This window comes from Ylistrum balloti, unplaced genomic scaffold (genome assembly GCF_031769215.1).
Source record: "Ylistrum balloti isolate Yb309-2 unplaced genomic scaffold, AGI_CSIRO_Ybal_v1 Utg371806, whole genome shotgun sequence".
NCBI classification, from domain to species: Eukaryota; Metazoa; Mollusca; class Bivalvia; order Pectinida; family Pectinidae; genus Ylistrum; species Ylistrum balloti.
In genome coordinates this window covers 4,748-21,018 of record NW_026782901.1, presented here as the reverse complement: position 1 = coordinate 21,018, position 16,271 = coordinate 4,748, and the positions used below count along the sequence as shown (strand labels likewise).

The following is a 16,271-nucleotide window of genomic DNA, read 5'->3' as shown; positions in this document are numbered from 1 at the left end:
TTCCTGTTAATCGGCTTATTTTTTATAACAGGAGGATTAATCAACATTCTGTGGAATTTACTCCATTCAAACCATGTCCGCAAACAACTTTATGCATGCATGGAACTGTCTGGTCTGGAACTTGAGATTTTAAGGCATCGTCGGTGAATTTCTTGATATACGAAATATTATTAAAATAGACAAGTTTTGGATGGCATTCTCAGATTCGATTTCTCTATGGATCGCCTGACTTGGCCATTTTGAGTGTTGACGTGGGACCACTGGCCTTTGGTGGTGAACACTACCTATATATTCCTTTGTATCTGAAGTTAGTAAACAGAACACAAATAGATATTCAAGAAAGTAGAGTAAGGATATGTTAACGAAACGACATGATACCTGATAACTGTAACAAAGTTCTTCCCTAAATCAGTTATTACTCCATAAATTAGTCACATGACATACCCTTTTCGATGAGTCATTGCTCAGAAGTCGTGATGAACAGGTCGACATCTTGAAATCAGGTTATATCAATTGAGGTTTCTTTAGGAGAAGCATTTCCATTGTCCTTGCCACATTCTTGTGTGTTTCTTGACTTATATTTGTAATTTGGTGTAAAAGTTCAAAACTGCTTTCATATATTTTCAGAAAAAAATAAACGAATTCCATAGCAATATGACCATGGAAATGTCTGACATGTCATTAATCTACACGAGGAATCCTGTTTGGAATGATGCCATTTTATTTGTACTGTATGTTGTTCACGAACTTGTTGGAGTTGTGATACTTATTAGTATCTACCTTTTCCGAAAGAAATCCTCTGCATGTTTCTCTAACTATGGAACTACTTCTAAACGTAGCACAGTTGAAACGGACCATGAGCATCTGTATTATAAATCCAGTGTCATTAATGAATGCACTGAAGGACATGGACCAAGATTGGTTCCACCAAGAGGCAAATCTAGAGAATGGAGACAAAACCTGTTGTTAAAACATCACGAATCAAATCTCAGAAGATTGAACAACTTGTTCAACATAACAATTGACACTTATAAGAAAGACGAAGATGAAGGGAAAAGTGAAAAAAGAAAAGTCCTGTTTTCAGAGAGGTTTCTTCCTGTAGAAACTTCAATTATAGTTTACCCAGCTCGCCAAGATGAAGACATGAGTTCATCGACAGAAGCAACTAGCAATATCCACGGTTTGGAAGATCACAGATATGTCCAGGAAGACGAAGAGAATGTTGCTAATCAGAGGTCAGCAGAAGAGTCAGATTTCCAGGAAGATGAAGAGAATGTTGCTAATCAGAGGTCAGCTGAAAAGTCAGATTACAGACCAGAAAACAAGGATTCTGATAATGGTAGTTGGTATGTATGTTTCAGTTTTTTTGTTAAACCCTTCAACCTATTTCAAAATACTTTGAACGAAGTTGAACGAATAGAAATGACACAAATTTACCTCTTTAGATGTTTGGTTATGGCCAGATGACAGCAAATATCAAGTTATACAATATAAATACGACATATGAAATCAAATATAGAAAATAATACATACCTTTGAGCATTAGGATGTTAAATCTTGCAATGACATACAGTGTAAGAGGAAATAGAACTGGAGCATTAGGTCTCGCACTGGCCAAAAAGAATGTGCTTAACGGTCTTCATAGTGATCTCATTAAAAAATATTATATTTCTTTGTGCGATATGAATCTGGACATGTTTGATTCCTGTCAGTATTCCCGGGGCTTCTGTTGTTGTTTGCATTGTTCTCATTTGGGAATGTGACATTACTTACTTGAATTGACAAAGAATAACATGGCATGTTGTCGATGAGACAGTAGACATGTAACTTTCTGGAACACCTGGTCTTTGCAGATTTTCTGAAGTCTCCATTTAATTTTTATGTGTTCTTATTTTGCCCTAGTTTCAATGAATTTGAGATTGAATTAAGATTCTGGTTACATGTTGATAAGATATTTGTTTTTTTTATCAGAATTGCAAGAAAAGGCATAAGAGCAATGTTCTGTTTCTTTTCTGTCAAACTTAATACCGCACCAGAAGCTTTGAAGCAATTCCATATTAAAATATCACCAGTTAGTAATATTTGAAAAAATAACGGAACTGTCACTAACAATAAAGATACATTTGTACACAGTTTCAGTTCTGGAAAGCTTGCGGAAGATAATACTTCAGAGTCATTGGGTTTTATTGGACAAAGTAAGCAGCCAGAGTTTGAACCACTGAAAAGCAGACTGCATACATACAGTGAGTTTCCTGATCATCTGAAAACGAAAGTACAAGACTTGGCAACTGCTGGGTTTTACTTTAAAGGTTAGTAGTATGTTGTAGCTTGTTATATTAAGACACGATAAACATGCAGGTATTTGTAATGTTTTGAAATTAGACAACGCTGTTTCAGAAAGTTTAGAAGGGCAAATTACTTTGGAGGAAGCAACAATTACTTTGAAGTGTATGAAAAATAATAAAAGCCCAGGTACGGATGGTTTTACTGTCGAGTTTTTAAAATGTTTTTGGAAATATCTTGGGGGGTTCATTTTAAGGTCTATTAATTTGGGTTATGAAAAAGGGAGGTTATCGGTAACACAAAGGCAGGGGGTTATAGTATGTATTCCAAAGGGAGATAAGTCTAGACAATTTCTTAAGAATTGGCGACCAATTACATTGTTGAATATAGTATATAAAATTGCATCAGGAACCATAGCTAGAAGAATTAAGAAAGTTTTAGACACATTAATTAGTGAGGATCAGTCAGGTTTTATCTCAGGTCGTTATATTGGGGAGAACACAAGATTAATATATGACATTATGCAACATGTAGAGGAAAAAAATATTCCCGGAATGCTGTTAATGATAGATTTTGAGAAAGCATTTGATTCCGTTTCATGGAAATTTATTGACAAGGTTTTCAAATTCTTTAATTTTGGTCCAGATATTCGTAAATGGATAAAAGTTTTTCATACTAATGTCAGTGCTTTTGTTAATCAAGGTGGTAATGTATCTTCATCCATCAATATAAGAAGGGGCTGTCGACAAGGTGATCCAATCGCGCCATATATCTTTATTCTCTGTGTTGAAATTTTGGCCATTAAACTAAAACATAACAAAAACATTAAGGGTATAAACATCAGTAATATTCCAATTCTTATCTCACAATATGCAGACGACACCTCTCTTATATTAGATGGCTCTGAAATATCATTAAAAGAATCTATTTTAGAATTGAATGCTTTCGCAAAATTCTCTGGTTTGAATCTAAATATTGACAAAACACAAGTGATCTGGATAGGAAGTAAAAAATATAGTGAAGATACTTTGTTACCTGACTTGAAATTACAGTGGGGAAAGGTCAAATTCACGCTTCTTGGAATTGAATTCAGTGTCAATCTTCATGAAATTCCAAAATTAAACTATGATAAAAAATTAATTAAATTGAAATCTATCATTAAGATGTGGAATAGGAGATCACTGACTCCAATTGGGAAAATTCATCTTATTAAATCTTTAATGATATCACAGTTTAGCCATTTATTTATGTCTTTGCCAAACCCAGACAACCAGTTCTTGAATAAGCTCAATTCCATCCTTTTTAGCTTTTTATGGAACAGTAAAACTGACAAGGTAAAGAGAGATATTGTTACCCAGAATTTTGATAACGGTGGACTTAAAATGGTAGATATAAAGTTGTTTATAGATAGTCTGAAATTAGGCTGGATTAGAAGATTACACCAGAAATCTGCTAAATGGCAAGCAATTCTTCAAACATATATTGACCTACATATGCTATCTTCCTGTGGAAGTGATTACATTCAGAAATGTTGTAATATCTGTAGAAATAATTTCTGGAGTGATGTTTTCAAAGCCCTGTTGAGGTTCAGTGAAAGGGTGGGGGTAGAATATGTTAAGAAAAATATTTGGAAAACTCCTTTATGGTATAATAAAGATTTGTTGATAGGGAAGACAAGTATATTCTACAAGACATGGTATGATAAGGGAGTGATGATAGTTAATGATTTATTCAAAGATTTTTCTACTGGCACTTTCTACACTTTTCAAGATTTTAAGCAAATTTATAATGTAAATTCAAATTTCCTTGAATACCATGGTGTGGTCTCTGTGGTTAAGTCATATTTAGCTAGATCTGACTTTGTAAGAACATGTACCTCTCAAGTTTTTCCAACCATTCCAAGTAGTATTGAGTGTTTTGTAAAAAAAGGAAATGGGTCAAAAGATATATATAATCTTTTAGTAAAAAACGATATAATTTCTACTGGGAGGAAAAGATGGGAAGAAATATTAGAATTTGATGTTCTAAATTGGAGGGATATTTATAAAAATTGTTTTCGTGCAACAAAAAATACAAAACTTCAATGGTTTCAGTACAGAGTGGTTCAACACATCTTAACAACAAATTTATACATGTTTAAAATTCGACTACTGAATAACCCACACTGTACATTCTGTAACTTAGAAAAGGAGACAATTATTCATATTATGTGGGAATGTCCAGAAGTTCAAAAATTTTTAGAAAGTGTAGAAGTTTTGCTGGAGGCTCTTTTTATTCCATTTTCCTTCAATAAAATAAGTTTTCTGTTTGGTTTCATTGCTAATAAAAATCAGTTAATCAGTAGCAAACTTGACAATGAAATCTTAATTATCATTAAATATTACATATATAAGGCAAGATGTCAACACAAAGCCTTAATTGTATATAGTCTTATTTATTCAGTCAGGGAATTTTATACCTTTCAGAAATATATTGCCAATAGTAAAGGTGAACAGGCACAGTTAAGTTTTAATGAGGAATGGAGAAAATGGAGAAAATTATTGGAATTGGCCAATTCTTAACTTTAAATACATTTACTGTCATGTAGTATGTTTTACCGTATTTTAGTATTCTCTGTCTTTACAGTATAGCAGGCCCCTTGCTTACCCTTATAGTATTTATTTATTTATTTATTTACCAGGTATTTTTCTTTATACTTGAGTCCCTATTGTTTCGCTGATTATTGCAATTTTTACTAACCCAGATCACCTCACTCTCTCTCCCCCCCTCTCTCTCTCTCTCTCTCTCTCTCTCTTTCTCTCTTTTTCTCTCCTCTTTATCTTTATGTGTAGTATTGATGTATGTGTAGGAGTGGGTGTGTAAGGGTAGTGTTGTGATGTTAGTAAGGGTGTTGATGAAAATGCCAGGCGATGATGGTGGTGATGATGATGATGATGATGATGATGATGATGATGATGATGATGATACAACTTAATCAAGATTATGGTGATGTGTGAGTGAGCATATTGTATGTTGTATGTTTGATGATGTTTTGTTGATGTAATTGTTATGTACATTAAAAACTCTTGAAAAATAAAAAAAATAAAAAAAAAAAAAAAAACATGCAGGTATTGAACCAACATTTTTGGATAGAAATAAAACCTATTTTCTGGCATCATAGTGTGTGCTTATGCAATATTCTTACTATTTCATAATAATATCTTGATAAAAACTAACACTGATCATTCATTGTTGACAGTGTAGCCCTTAAATTAAGTTGTGACCATTCCCATGCCCCAATTACTTACCTTGCAATATTAATGATAACTTAATCACAGTAGCATTAATCATACATTTCTACAGTTTTTATAGTTAGGTCATATTGAGGCATTGTCATTGTAATTACACAGTTTTAAATTTGTCTCTTAAATCAAAAAGGAGAAATAGAATGATTTATTCAAATATTTTTTCTGTAATTTTAAGAAAACGAGATAAATACTTCATTATTCAGGTTACGAGGATGCTACCCAATGTTTCTTCTGCGGTGGATGTTTAAAAGAATGGGAAGAGCATGATGACCCATGGGTGGAACATGCCCGGTGGTTTCCTGATTGCGGTTTTGTCATCAAAAACAAGCAAAAAGGATTTGTCAATTTGGTACAGGAGAAACTAAGGCTTAGATTTGCCGAATCAGTAAGTACACAACCAAATGGTTTCAGAAAATAACTAATGAGATATCAGAGATGTAATGCATTTAATTATATTGTCACAGTATTATGTTCAGTGCTGCCAATGCAACACCTTTAATTTCAGTTATAAGTTTATGATATATTTATCTTGTTCACAATATTAGATATATTTCCATTGGTGTAGCAAAGACAACTTTGTCAGCAGCAGGACTCGTATCTACAGCAGCAGCAACACAACCCCATCAACAATCTACAAGCTTCTAAAGGGACCGAAATTTTACCAGAGGAAGTGAATCTGCCTCACTGTTCTGGCAGAGACTGTATCAATCCTCCTGTACATCCTCAATATGCTAGCCATTCTGTTAGATCCTATACCTTTAAAGAGACCGATGACCTACGAGGATCAAAAATGGCTGAAGCTGGGTTCTTTTACCGAGGTACGTTTGGTGTTAGTCTTCCAAGATAAAACTTGTCTTTAGGATATTTTATGGACCGTCTGTTTGTTGATGTATGATCAGTTGACAGGTGTGTTTGAAAGTCCCTTCATTCTTTTATTTATTTTAACTGCTATATTATAATTTCTAATAAATTTTAAGGTTCCACACTTACCAATTTGCTCTACAAAATGGTATGTATGCATCATTTGTCATTGTAAGGAGATGGCTTTCATGTACTATGTCTTTCCCCAAATGAAATTGCCATCAACAGTATGTGTTACGAATCAGTTCTTTTAATATATTCAAGATTGTACAAAAAAACCCATCAATGAATATTACATATCGATGCAAATGTAGAAGTAGATAAATAAGAGTCAAATTATTATCAATGTTTAGCAGGAATAAAATTATCATGAACGCGATGATAAATGATATCATATTATTTATTGCAACAGCAACGTAAGGTTATACATGATAAGAGTCTTTTTGTTAGTAAGTCAATCAAGAACTGTTTAACTGACTTCAAATCATTTGACAAAGCAGCAACTAATATAATAAGATTAATAGTGTGTGACCTTCCACACACATTTATGTTCCGAGAAATATCTTGACAAAAAAGGCTTAGAACTATTTAGGTTCATATATTTCATTGGTTTTATATCTGAGAATGTCATAGTTATCATTTCTAGTAAATGACGTTCCAGCAAGCGTGAATTTCTGTATTGATTAGTGTTCGTGCCTGTCAAACAACCATATGAAATAAGAACCCTTTGTAAAGCACATTTGTACATTTGATTTTTACCTACACATCATTTCCTAATAAATTATCAACTGTCCCCTTCCGAGAGACATAACTCTGTTATGTGTATTTCTATTTTTAGATGCAGTTCAAATGTTCTTGTGGCTTTGTATACTTTATTTTGTGCATGTACTATATCCCCCACTTGTTTATATTTAGATATTGACTGGTACTGCTTTAATATGTTTACTGAAGAGAGCATGGAATAGGTCTGTAATAGGTGCATTAGAAAAACACAACAGCTTGCTTTCAATCATATCCTTTAAACACAATATAAGAATAAAAGTCATACAAAAAAAAGTATCATTGTCCAGTTCAAGGGACACAACTCTTGCACTTTACAATTCACAAAAATTCAGCACTTGGTTATCTTGTTATATCAAATCAGAAATGATCTTTACAAGATCAGGACGATGTACCAGGTATATGGACATCTGTCATTCTCTTGCTAACCTGATAAATAGACCATAATACAATGCACCAGGTATATGGACATCTGTCATTCTCTTGCTAACCTGATAAATAGACCATAATACAATGCACCAGGTATATGGACATCTGTCATTCTCTTGCTAACCTGATAAATAGACCATAATACAATGCACCAGGTATATGGACATCTGTCATTCTCTTGCTAACCTGATAAATAGACCATAATACAATGTACCAGGTATATGGACATCTGTCATTCTCTTGCTAACTTGATTAATAGACCATAATACAATGCACCAGGTATATGGACATCTGTCATTCTCTTGCTAACCTGATAAATAGACCATAATACAATGCACCAGGTATATGGACATCTGTCATTCTCTTGCTAACCTGATAAATAGACCATAATACAATGTACCAGGTATATGGACATCTGTCATTCTCTTGCTCACAAGACCAATACATAGTAATACAATGTACCAAGTATATGAATATATGTCTTTCTCTCTCACATGACAAATAGACAATAATACGATGTACCTGGTATATGAACATCTGTCTCAGATCCCCACAGACAGACGATTGGAATCCTCATCTGGACATGACATGATGAGAATATGTCTGCATTGTTTATACAATAACTGCTCTTGGTTGAGTTTTATGTTCTCTGATGTTTCATTCAAGTCTCCTTGTCTTGTACAGAGTCCATCGTGTTGAATGCTTGGTCATGAAATAGTGGTGTAAAGCATGTTTTCGCAAAAAAATGTATAACTGTGACAAGATATTTCTGCCACATCATATGGAATGAAAACTAGTGTTAAAGACATTGTATCTAGTTCAAGATCCGTGGAAATAATACTTATCGCTTCTATTCAGTGCACACATATTTAGAAGACTTCACAGTAGAGGTAGGTTCGACTCTGTCAAATCATGAAGTCCACCAACTTTACGAAGTTGAATCGCCGCAACAACTTCTAACCAATTATCTTTAAAAAGAAAACTGTAAATGTTTCTACAAAGCGTGTGTTCATGTGCTACTACTTAAAAAGAATAGTCCATATTACTGCTCTATTTAATGCTTTCAAAGATATCCTAATGTATTTCATATTGAACAAATTTAAGGTGAAAGTCTTCAGTGAAAACACATTTTGGGGTACCAAAAGGGTATAGATAAATAACAAAAATAATTTACTTTTTTTAAATGAGCTAAACCAACCATGTCATTTCTATTTTTCAAAGCATGTAAAATTAAACCAGAATATAAAAAAGGATTGGAAAATGACAGAAACTTACTTGTTAAATTAAGATTTTTCATGTAAGATGAAGGATTTAATCATGGGGTTCAGGGAGAGCTAAAACAACCAAAATACAAATTAAGGAGGTCAAAATCCGAATATATTGGGGCCCAAAAAGGGACTTATAGACAATAATCTCTTCAGATTTGGTTTATATTTATTTAAAACGTTATTTCTGTAGGTCATGGTGTTATCATTTGCTTCAATTGTGGACATCACTTTACCTTGGAACAAGCAGACAATTTGTGGATTGAACATGCACGATGGCTTCCAGAATGCTTTTTCCCGAACGCTGAACAGGGTCAAAGCTTTGTTACAGATAGCCAAGCAACATTTGAACAGTTGGTAGGTACATGTATATAATTTACTTTCAAAGTTTGGAGTAAACGTACCTGTGTAATGTTTGTACATGAAGAAGAAAGGAATAAAATGAAATAACGATAGATTTCTCAATATCCCGTGATGGAAAAGCTCATATATCCATATTCTTTTTTTTTCTTGTGCTTATCAGAGCTATTTTGAAACTAATAATATAACTTGTGTTGAAGCATGTTTTCAAACAATATCCAGATGTTGAAGTCTCATTCTCGAAGTCAAAATATCAAGATTCACCATAATTGCCAAATATTGGTGAGCTACCAAAGGACGATATCTTGACTTCTCAAATTGCATTTAGGAAATTGGTGAGTTTGCAATTGCAAATGACACACGTCTCCAGACCTCACAACACCGCTTAATAAGAACATATCGTCACAACAACTTAGAGACCAGTAATCCACAGTCACCAACGGCAACTGGATCTACCGATCACCAGGATCATTCTTTAGACATTTTGGATAATCTGCAGTTAACAATGGCAGCTGGATATAGCAGTCACCAAGAACGTCTGTTAGATGCTGGGGACAACAGGAAAAGAGATATGTCAATGTTCTCTGTAACAAACTTCAAAAGAGGTTGGTTATACCATCGCATTATATGTTGTGATCATGTTAGAAAATAGTTATTACAAATTAACAAAGTTCAATAAAAACAACAACCTGGATAATTACGCTTCAAACAACCACTTATAAAATCTACATACATAGATGAAATTGTATGATTAACAATAATTGCTCTTTCCTTTTTTCTGCAGACAAAGTGTTTATGGAGGATAATGCGAGTCAGTGTAGACCAAAGCCTTCTGTGACTCGAGAGTATTCAACAAACGGTATCCAGACACAAGAGGGTGTACGAGTTAGACTTAGTAACTCTGTCTCGGTGGAGGTAGGTTCTTTATTGAACACACAACTATATCTGTGTTTCGCTGCATAAAAATGGCATATGTAAGTTATATCGTCTGCTTCCTATAATCCTTAAACTTGTGTAAGACATCCTAAATATGGAATCTCTAATATAAATGGATAATACAACTAAACAAAGAAGACAGGCATCCTTAACATGACCTCAAAGATACTACACATAAACTTAGAAGGCAAGGCAGGCATCTTAAACTAGGACGCTATAGATACTAGACATAAAGAATGTGGACAAACTAGTCATCCTAAAGTTGGACAATGACATGAACTGAGGAGACTTAAAAGATATAAAAATCTTAGACGCCGAAGATACTATACATAAAGTAGACAAGGAAGACATCATAATCTTTGACGCAAAGGATGCTACACAAAAACAAAGTTGACAAAGATGACATCGTAGTCTTCATACCAAAGATTACACATGCACAGAGGAGACAAAAGTGTCCTCGTAACCTTACACACTAAAGATATAGCACATGAACAAAATGATCGCAAATTGAAACGTAGGGTACAGTACAAAATATGTGTTGAAATCAATCATTTGATCTATATACATGTTCGATACGATCAAACTTTATACATTTTGACAGTAGCCCCGAGAAATGGATAACATTTGCTCAGTGTATGTTTAAATTTTCACTCTTTATTTCAGGATGAACATGGGCAGCCTTTAAGTAAGTACACACAAACGTAGTATACAAATGATTATGGACACCTAATAACTTTGACTTGGCCATCCTTAAAAAATTATTTGGTCTAAACATGAGGGTGTATTAAAATGTTTTGATTCTTTACACAGTAAAAAGCAAGATTTACAAAGCTTTATGTTTCATCATGGTCCCCTTCCAATGACTCCTTTACTGTTCCGAGAAATGGTTTACATCAACCTCTCTGTGGACCTGATGGATACGGGATTCTATCACAAGTCATAATGCTAAAATAAAAATAATCCAGATCGGCGTTGTACATAAGCGGCAAGGCTCCACTACTGATGGCAACACTTGATTGCTTTGTGTCATCCAACAGCATTTTGGGACCCATCTTGCTTATACTTTTTGACATGTGAAGTTTTGAGATGAAGTATGTGTCGTATAAATCCACATAAAAGGCCTGTGGGTTTTTTACTGACGCAAAAAAGTAATAAATCGGTTTTCCATCATTGTGCACTATGTCAATGTTTACCAGGCTGGTACTGGTTAATGGCCGTCCAGGCCAGGGAGTCATTGTCTAAAGTCCCTTTCCACCATAGAATTCCTTCAAACATCATTTGATAGTTGCTAAAAAAAGGAGAAGACACTATCACTCACATTTCAACCTTCTTGATTTATCTCCGTTACTTTATCATCGATATAAATAATTAGTTTTAACCAACTGACTGATGCATGTCTTTCCTTCAAAGTAGTGACTTAACTATTGCAGCCACCAATGTGGTCCTACATGAAAACAGTAGCTAAGACAAGGACAAGTGGTGTAGATTTTACAATCCTGCAGAATATAGTGAGGCTCAAAGTCTTTGCTATCACCTTGTATTTTAATGATTATTGTTTCATATCTATTTCTTGATGATTTTTTAAGCACGTTATGTGATTAATATTTCAGGACCGTAAAAGTATTTCATATTCATTTTTAAAAGAAACAGCTAAATAGGAATGAGGATAGTCTTAAGAAAACATTTCAAAATGTAGAAGACCAAGAACAGATAGATATTGAAGAATTGGAGGGTAAAAAAAAAAGAACTAGAAAACATTAGGGTAAATAGAATTAAAGGCTGTATTACTCGATCAAGGGCAAGATGGCAAGAAGAAGGTGAGAAGCAAACAAAATATTTTTTTAATATAGAACATAGAAATTCATATCTAAAATTATACCTAGAATTGAAAAAGATAATGTTACATTAACTGATCAAGATGATATTCTTAAGGAGATTAACTCTTATTATGAAAAATTATATGATAATAACTATAATAAAGATGATATTGATCTAACAGATTATTTAGACATATATGATGTTACAAAATTAGATGATAGTGAGGCAAAAAGTTAGGAAGGGATGATTTCTATAGAGGAGGCAGCTAAAACTTTGAAAAACATAAAAAAAAATAAAAGTCCTGGCACAGATGGTTTCACTTCTGAATTTTTTAAATATTTCTGGAAGCAATTAGGGGTTTCCATAGTCAGATCTATAAACTTTGGATATATAGAGGGGATGTTGTCTGTAACTCAAAGAGGTGTAATCACATGTATTCCTAAGGGAGATAAGTCCAGGCAATTTATGACAAACTGGCAACCCATTACTCTTTTAAATATAGTTTATAAAATAGCTTCAGGATGTATAGCTAATTGAATTAAAAAGGTTTTAGATAAGTTAATTAGTCAGGATCAGACAGGATTTCTTAAAGGTCTCTTTATCGTGGAGAACACAAGACTTATATATGATATAATGAAGAATACAGAAGAAAATGATATCTCCGGTATGTTACTCATGTTGGATTTCGAAAAAGCCTTTGATTCTGTGTTCTTGGAGTTTGTAAATAAAGTTATGAAATATTTTGGTTTTGGTCCTGATATTTAAAAGTGGGTTAAATTATTTAATACTAATATTATTGCAACTGTAAATCGGGGAGGGGGGGATTTTTTGCCTTTCATTCTACATCAAAAGAGTCTGCCGCCAAGGGGACCTGATCTCTCCATACATTTTTGTTCTGTGCATTGAAATTTTAGGAATAAGATTAAAAAATAACAAGAAGATTAAGGGCGTAGATGTACGTGGGTTTTTACGGTAGGTAACCTGCCCATTCTAATTTCTCAGTATGCTGATGATACCACACTGATACTTAATGGCTCTGAAATGTCCTTAAAGGAATACATTATTGAGTTAAACACCTTTGCAAAAATCTCTGGCTTGACATTGAATGTTGATAAAACACAGAACTAAATTTAAATTGCTTGGAATTGAGTTTAGTGTGAATCTGCATGAAATTCCCAAGTTAAATTTTGATAAAAAGTTAATTAAGTTAAAAGCACTAATAAAGACATGGAGCAGAAGAATACTCACGCCTATTGGGAGAATAACCCTAATTAAGTCACTCTTATTATCTCAATCATTTATTTACCTCTCTACCTACTCCTAATGAACAGTTTCTTCAAGAGCTCAACACTATCCTTTTTAACTTTTTATGGAAGAGTAAAGTAGACAAAGTCAACAGAGATATCATAACACAACACTATTCTGAAGGGGATCTGAAAATGGTAAATGTAAAATTATTTATTGATTCCTTGAAACTCGGTTGTTAAAAGAGACATGCGAGTGGCAAGTTATTTTTAATTCACACACTGATTTACAAAAGTTATCTATATGTGATAGTGAGTATATTGACGAATGTTAAGCGAAGTGTAAGAATAAATTCTAGAAAGAATGGAAAAAATTAAACGATACTGATTGTGCGAGGGAGAGATAGAAAGGCTAACATGATCACTGCCATTACCTTTATGGTATAACAAAAGTATAACAATTTGAGGAAAAAACAGTTTTTCACAAGTCCTGGTACAATAGAGGTGTAACAATAATTAATGCTTTTGTAAAAGATTCTGGTACAGTCACTTTCTATACATTTCAGGAATTCATAGAGAAGTATCATATCAGTGAAAACTTTCTTTAATATCAGGGTGTAATATCAGCTGTCAAAACAATATAAGGGTGTAATATCAGCTGTCAAAACAATATAAGGGTGTAATATCAGCTGTCAAAACAATATAAGGGTGTAATATCAGCTGTCAAAACAATATAAGGGTGTAATATCAGCTGTCAAAACAATATAAGGGTGTAATATCAGCTGTCAAAACAATATAAGGGTGTAATATCAGCTGTCAAAACAATATAAGGGTGTAATATCAGCTGTCAAAACAATATAAGGGTGTAATATCAGCTGTCAAAACAATATAAGGGTGTAATATCAGCTGTCAAAACAATATAAGGGTGTAATATCAGCTGTCAAAACAATATAAGGGTGTAATATCAGCTGTCAAAACAATATAAGGGTGTAATATCAGCTGTCAAAACAATATAAGGGTGTAATATCAGCTGTCAAAACAATATAAGGGTGTAATATCAGCTGTCAAAACAATATAAGGGTGTAATATCAGCTGTCAAAACAATATAAGGGTGTAATATCAGCTGTCAAAACAATATAAGGGTGTAATATCAGCTGTCAAAACACATTTAAGGAGGCTGAATGTCGAGTACCAGTTGTTAATTTATCCAATTATCCCTAATAATATATTACTTTTCATGAAAACTGATAAAGGGACAAAGAATTTTTATAATGTTATGGTCAAGAATGATCTTATCTCAATTGGTAGGAGAAAATGGGAAGAATTATTTGAAGATTTTGAATTAGATTGGACAAATATATATTATAATCTTTCAAGGCCACTAAAAACACAAGATGTTTTAACAACAAATTTGTTTTTATTTAAACTAGGATTAGTAAATAATCCAATTTGTAGTTTATGTAACCTAGAAAGAGAGACTATAATTAGTATTTTATTGGAATGCAGAGAAAAACAGAGATTTTTGCAAAGTGTGGAGACACTGTTTAAAGCACTGTATATCCCATTTCAGTAAAATAAACAAATCAATCTTTTTGGCGTATTTTTAAATAATAGATGTTCAACAATAAACAGACCAGACAATGAGATATTGATTATTATTAAGTTTTATATTTACAAAACAAGATGTTTACATAATGTTTTAAGTACATAAGCTTTAATTAATACAATTAAAGACCATTACATTTTTCCAAAACACATTGCCAATAGTAAAGGTGAAGGTGCACAGCTGAAATGTAAAAATGAATGAAGTAAATGGGGAAAACTTAAAATAGTTAATCTTCTTTACTTGTTCTATTTCAACCTAGTGTGACAATTTCTGTTATCATTAATCTATGTATTAAAATATTTACATATTATCTACGTGTAGTACAATGTATATATGAATATGATTATTTGTCCCATCTTGAGCTTCTGCAGTTTATCCTATACCATATTATTAGTAATTGAAGCCAGAATACTAATTATTAGAATGGCTGTCTGATCTCTTGTCCATTCATCTCCCTTTCTCTCTCTTTCTCTCCCACTCTCCCTCACTTCCTCTCTTTCTGTTTTCTAGGTTTTTTTTTCTGTCTCTCTTATGAAGTTGTAAGTTGTATATGTATGTGAGGGTGTGTGCGTTTGTAAAGGGGGAAACAGAGGACTTTCATTAGAATCAACACCAACAAAGAAAGGACCTTTCGTAAAGGGAGGACATTTTGGAGGTCCTCTCTTTTCCACCTCCTAATTTTCCTTATTCAGCAATAAATTTTCATTTTTTTTACAAAAAAGCCCGTCCTTTCTTTGTCCCAAAATTGGGCAGTGTGTGATGCTCTTCACACAAAAATATCGATGGTGTGTTTAACTTTCATTAAACTTCGTACACACTTGGCGGGGAAAACTTTTGGGTGCGTATAAAATTACAATTTTAAAAGAAGCGACGCGCAACCTTTTTTCTCGCTTACTCTTACTGTAATAGAAGTATACGGACAGCAATATGCATATACCGAAATAAAACATGGCATTCCAATATTTTAATCTTGAGACAAGTTATATCTTTCGAGCTAGATAAGTACATTTCGTTTCGTCAGATTCCGTGTTCTTTTTCTTAACAATACATAAGCTGACATCGGCTGCGCCTCTCCGAGGAGTGAGGCGCTATGCCTCTTACGAAAAGACTGCGTTCTTTAACAGAGGTAAGTTATCTGTCACATTTTATCTTAACAACGGTAGCTAGCCCCCATGAAAAATTATATAGCTTTCCAACATTTAAAACTGAATTAAATTTGTTAAAAATAGCCTGATTCAACAACTTTATTTCCCACTTGCTTATAATGGCCGCCTCTGTGCGGGATCTCTCTAGATTTGTCATTGTAACTTGACATTCCCGCTCATTTATTTTTGCTATGTTTACAAGCACAAATCTGGAGAGATTCCGCATAGTGACGGTCATTTCAAATAATAAAATAAGT

At 33.4% G+C, this 16,271-nt stretch overlaps 1 protein-coding gene across 1 annotated transcript; it reads left to right on the top strand.

The window, feature by feature from the left end:
• Positions 1 to 239: 239 nt before the first annotated feature.
• Positions 240 to 11,819, top strand: LOC132563634 (uncharacterized). Its single transcript, XM_060228374.1, has 10 exons — positions 240 to 307; positions 628 to 1,346; positions 2,134 to 2,309; positions 5,774 to 5,955; positions 6,136 to 6,388; positions 9,099 to 9,262; positions 9,594 to 9,870; positions 10,050 to 10,180; positions 10,865 to 10,886; positions 11,812 to 11,819. Exons 2-10 carry the CDS (start codon positions 655 to 657, stop codon positions 11,817 to 11,819), a joined length of 1,905 nt encoding a protein of 634 aa, XP_060084357.1. The 5' UTR covers positions 240 to 307; positions 628 to 654.
• The last annotated feature ends 4,452 nt before the right edge of the window (positions 11,820 to 16,271 follow it).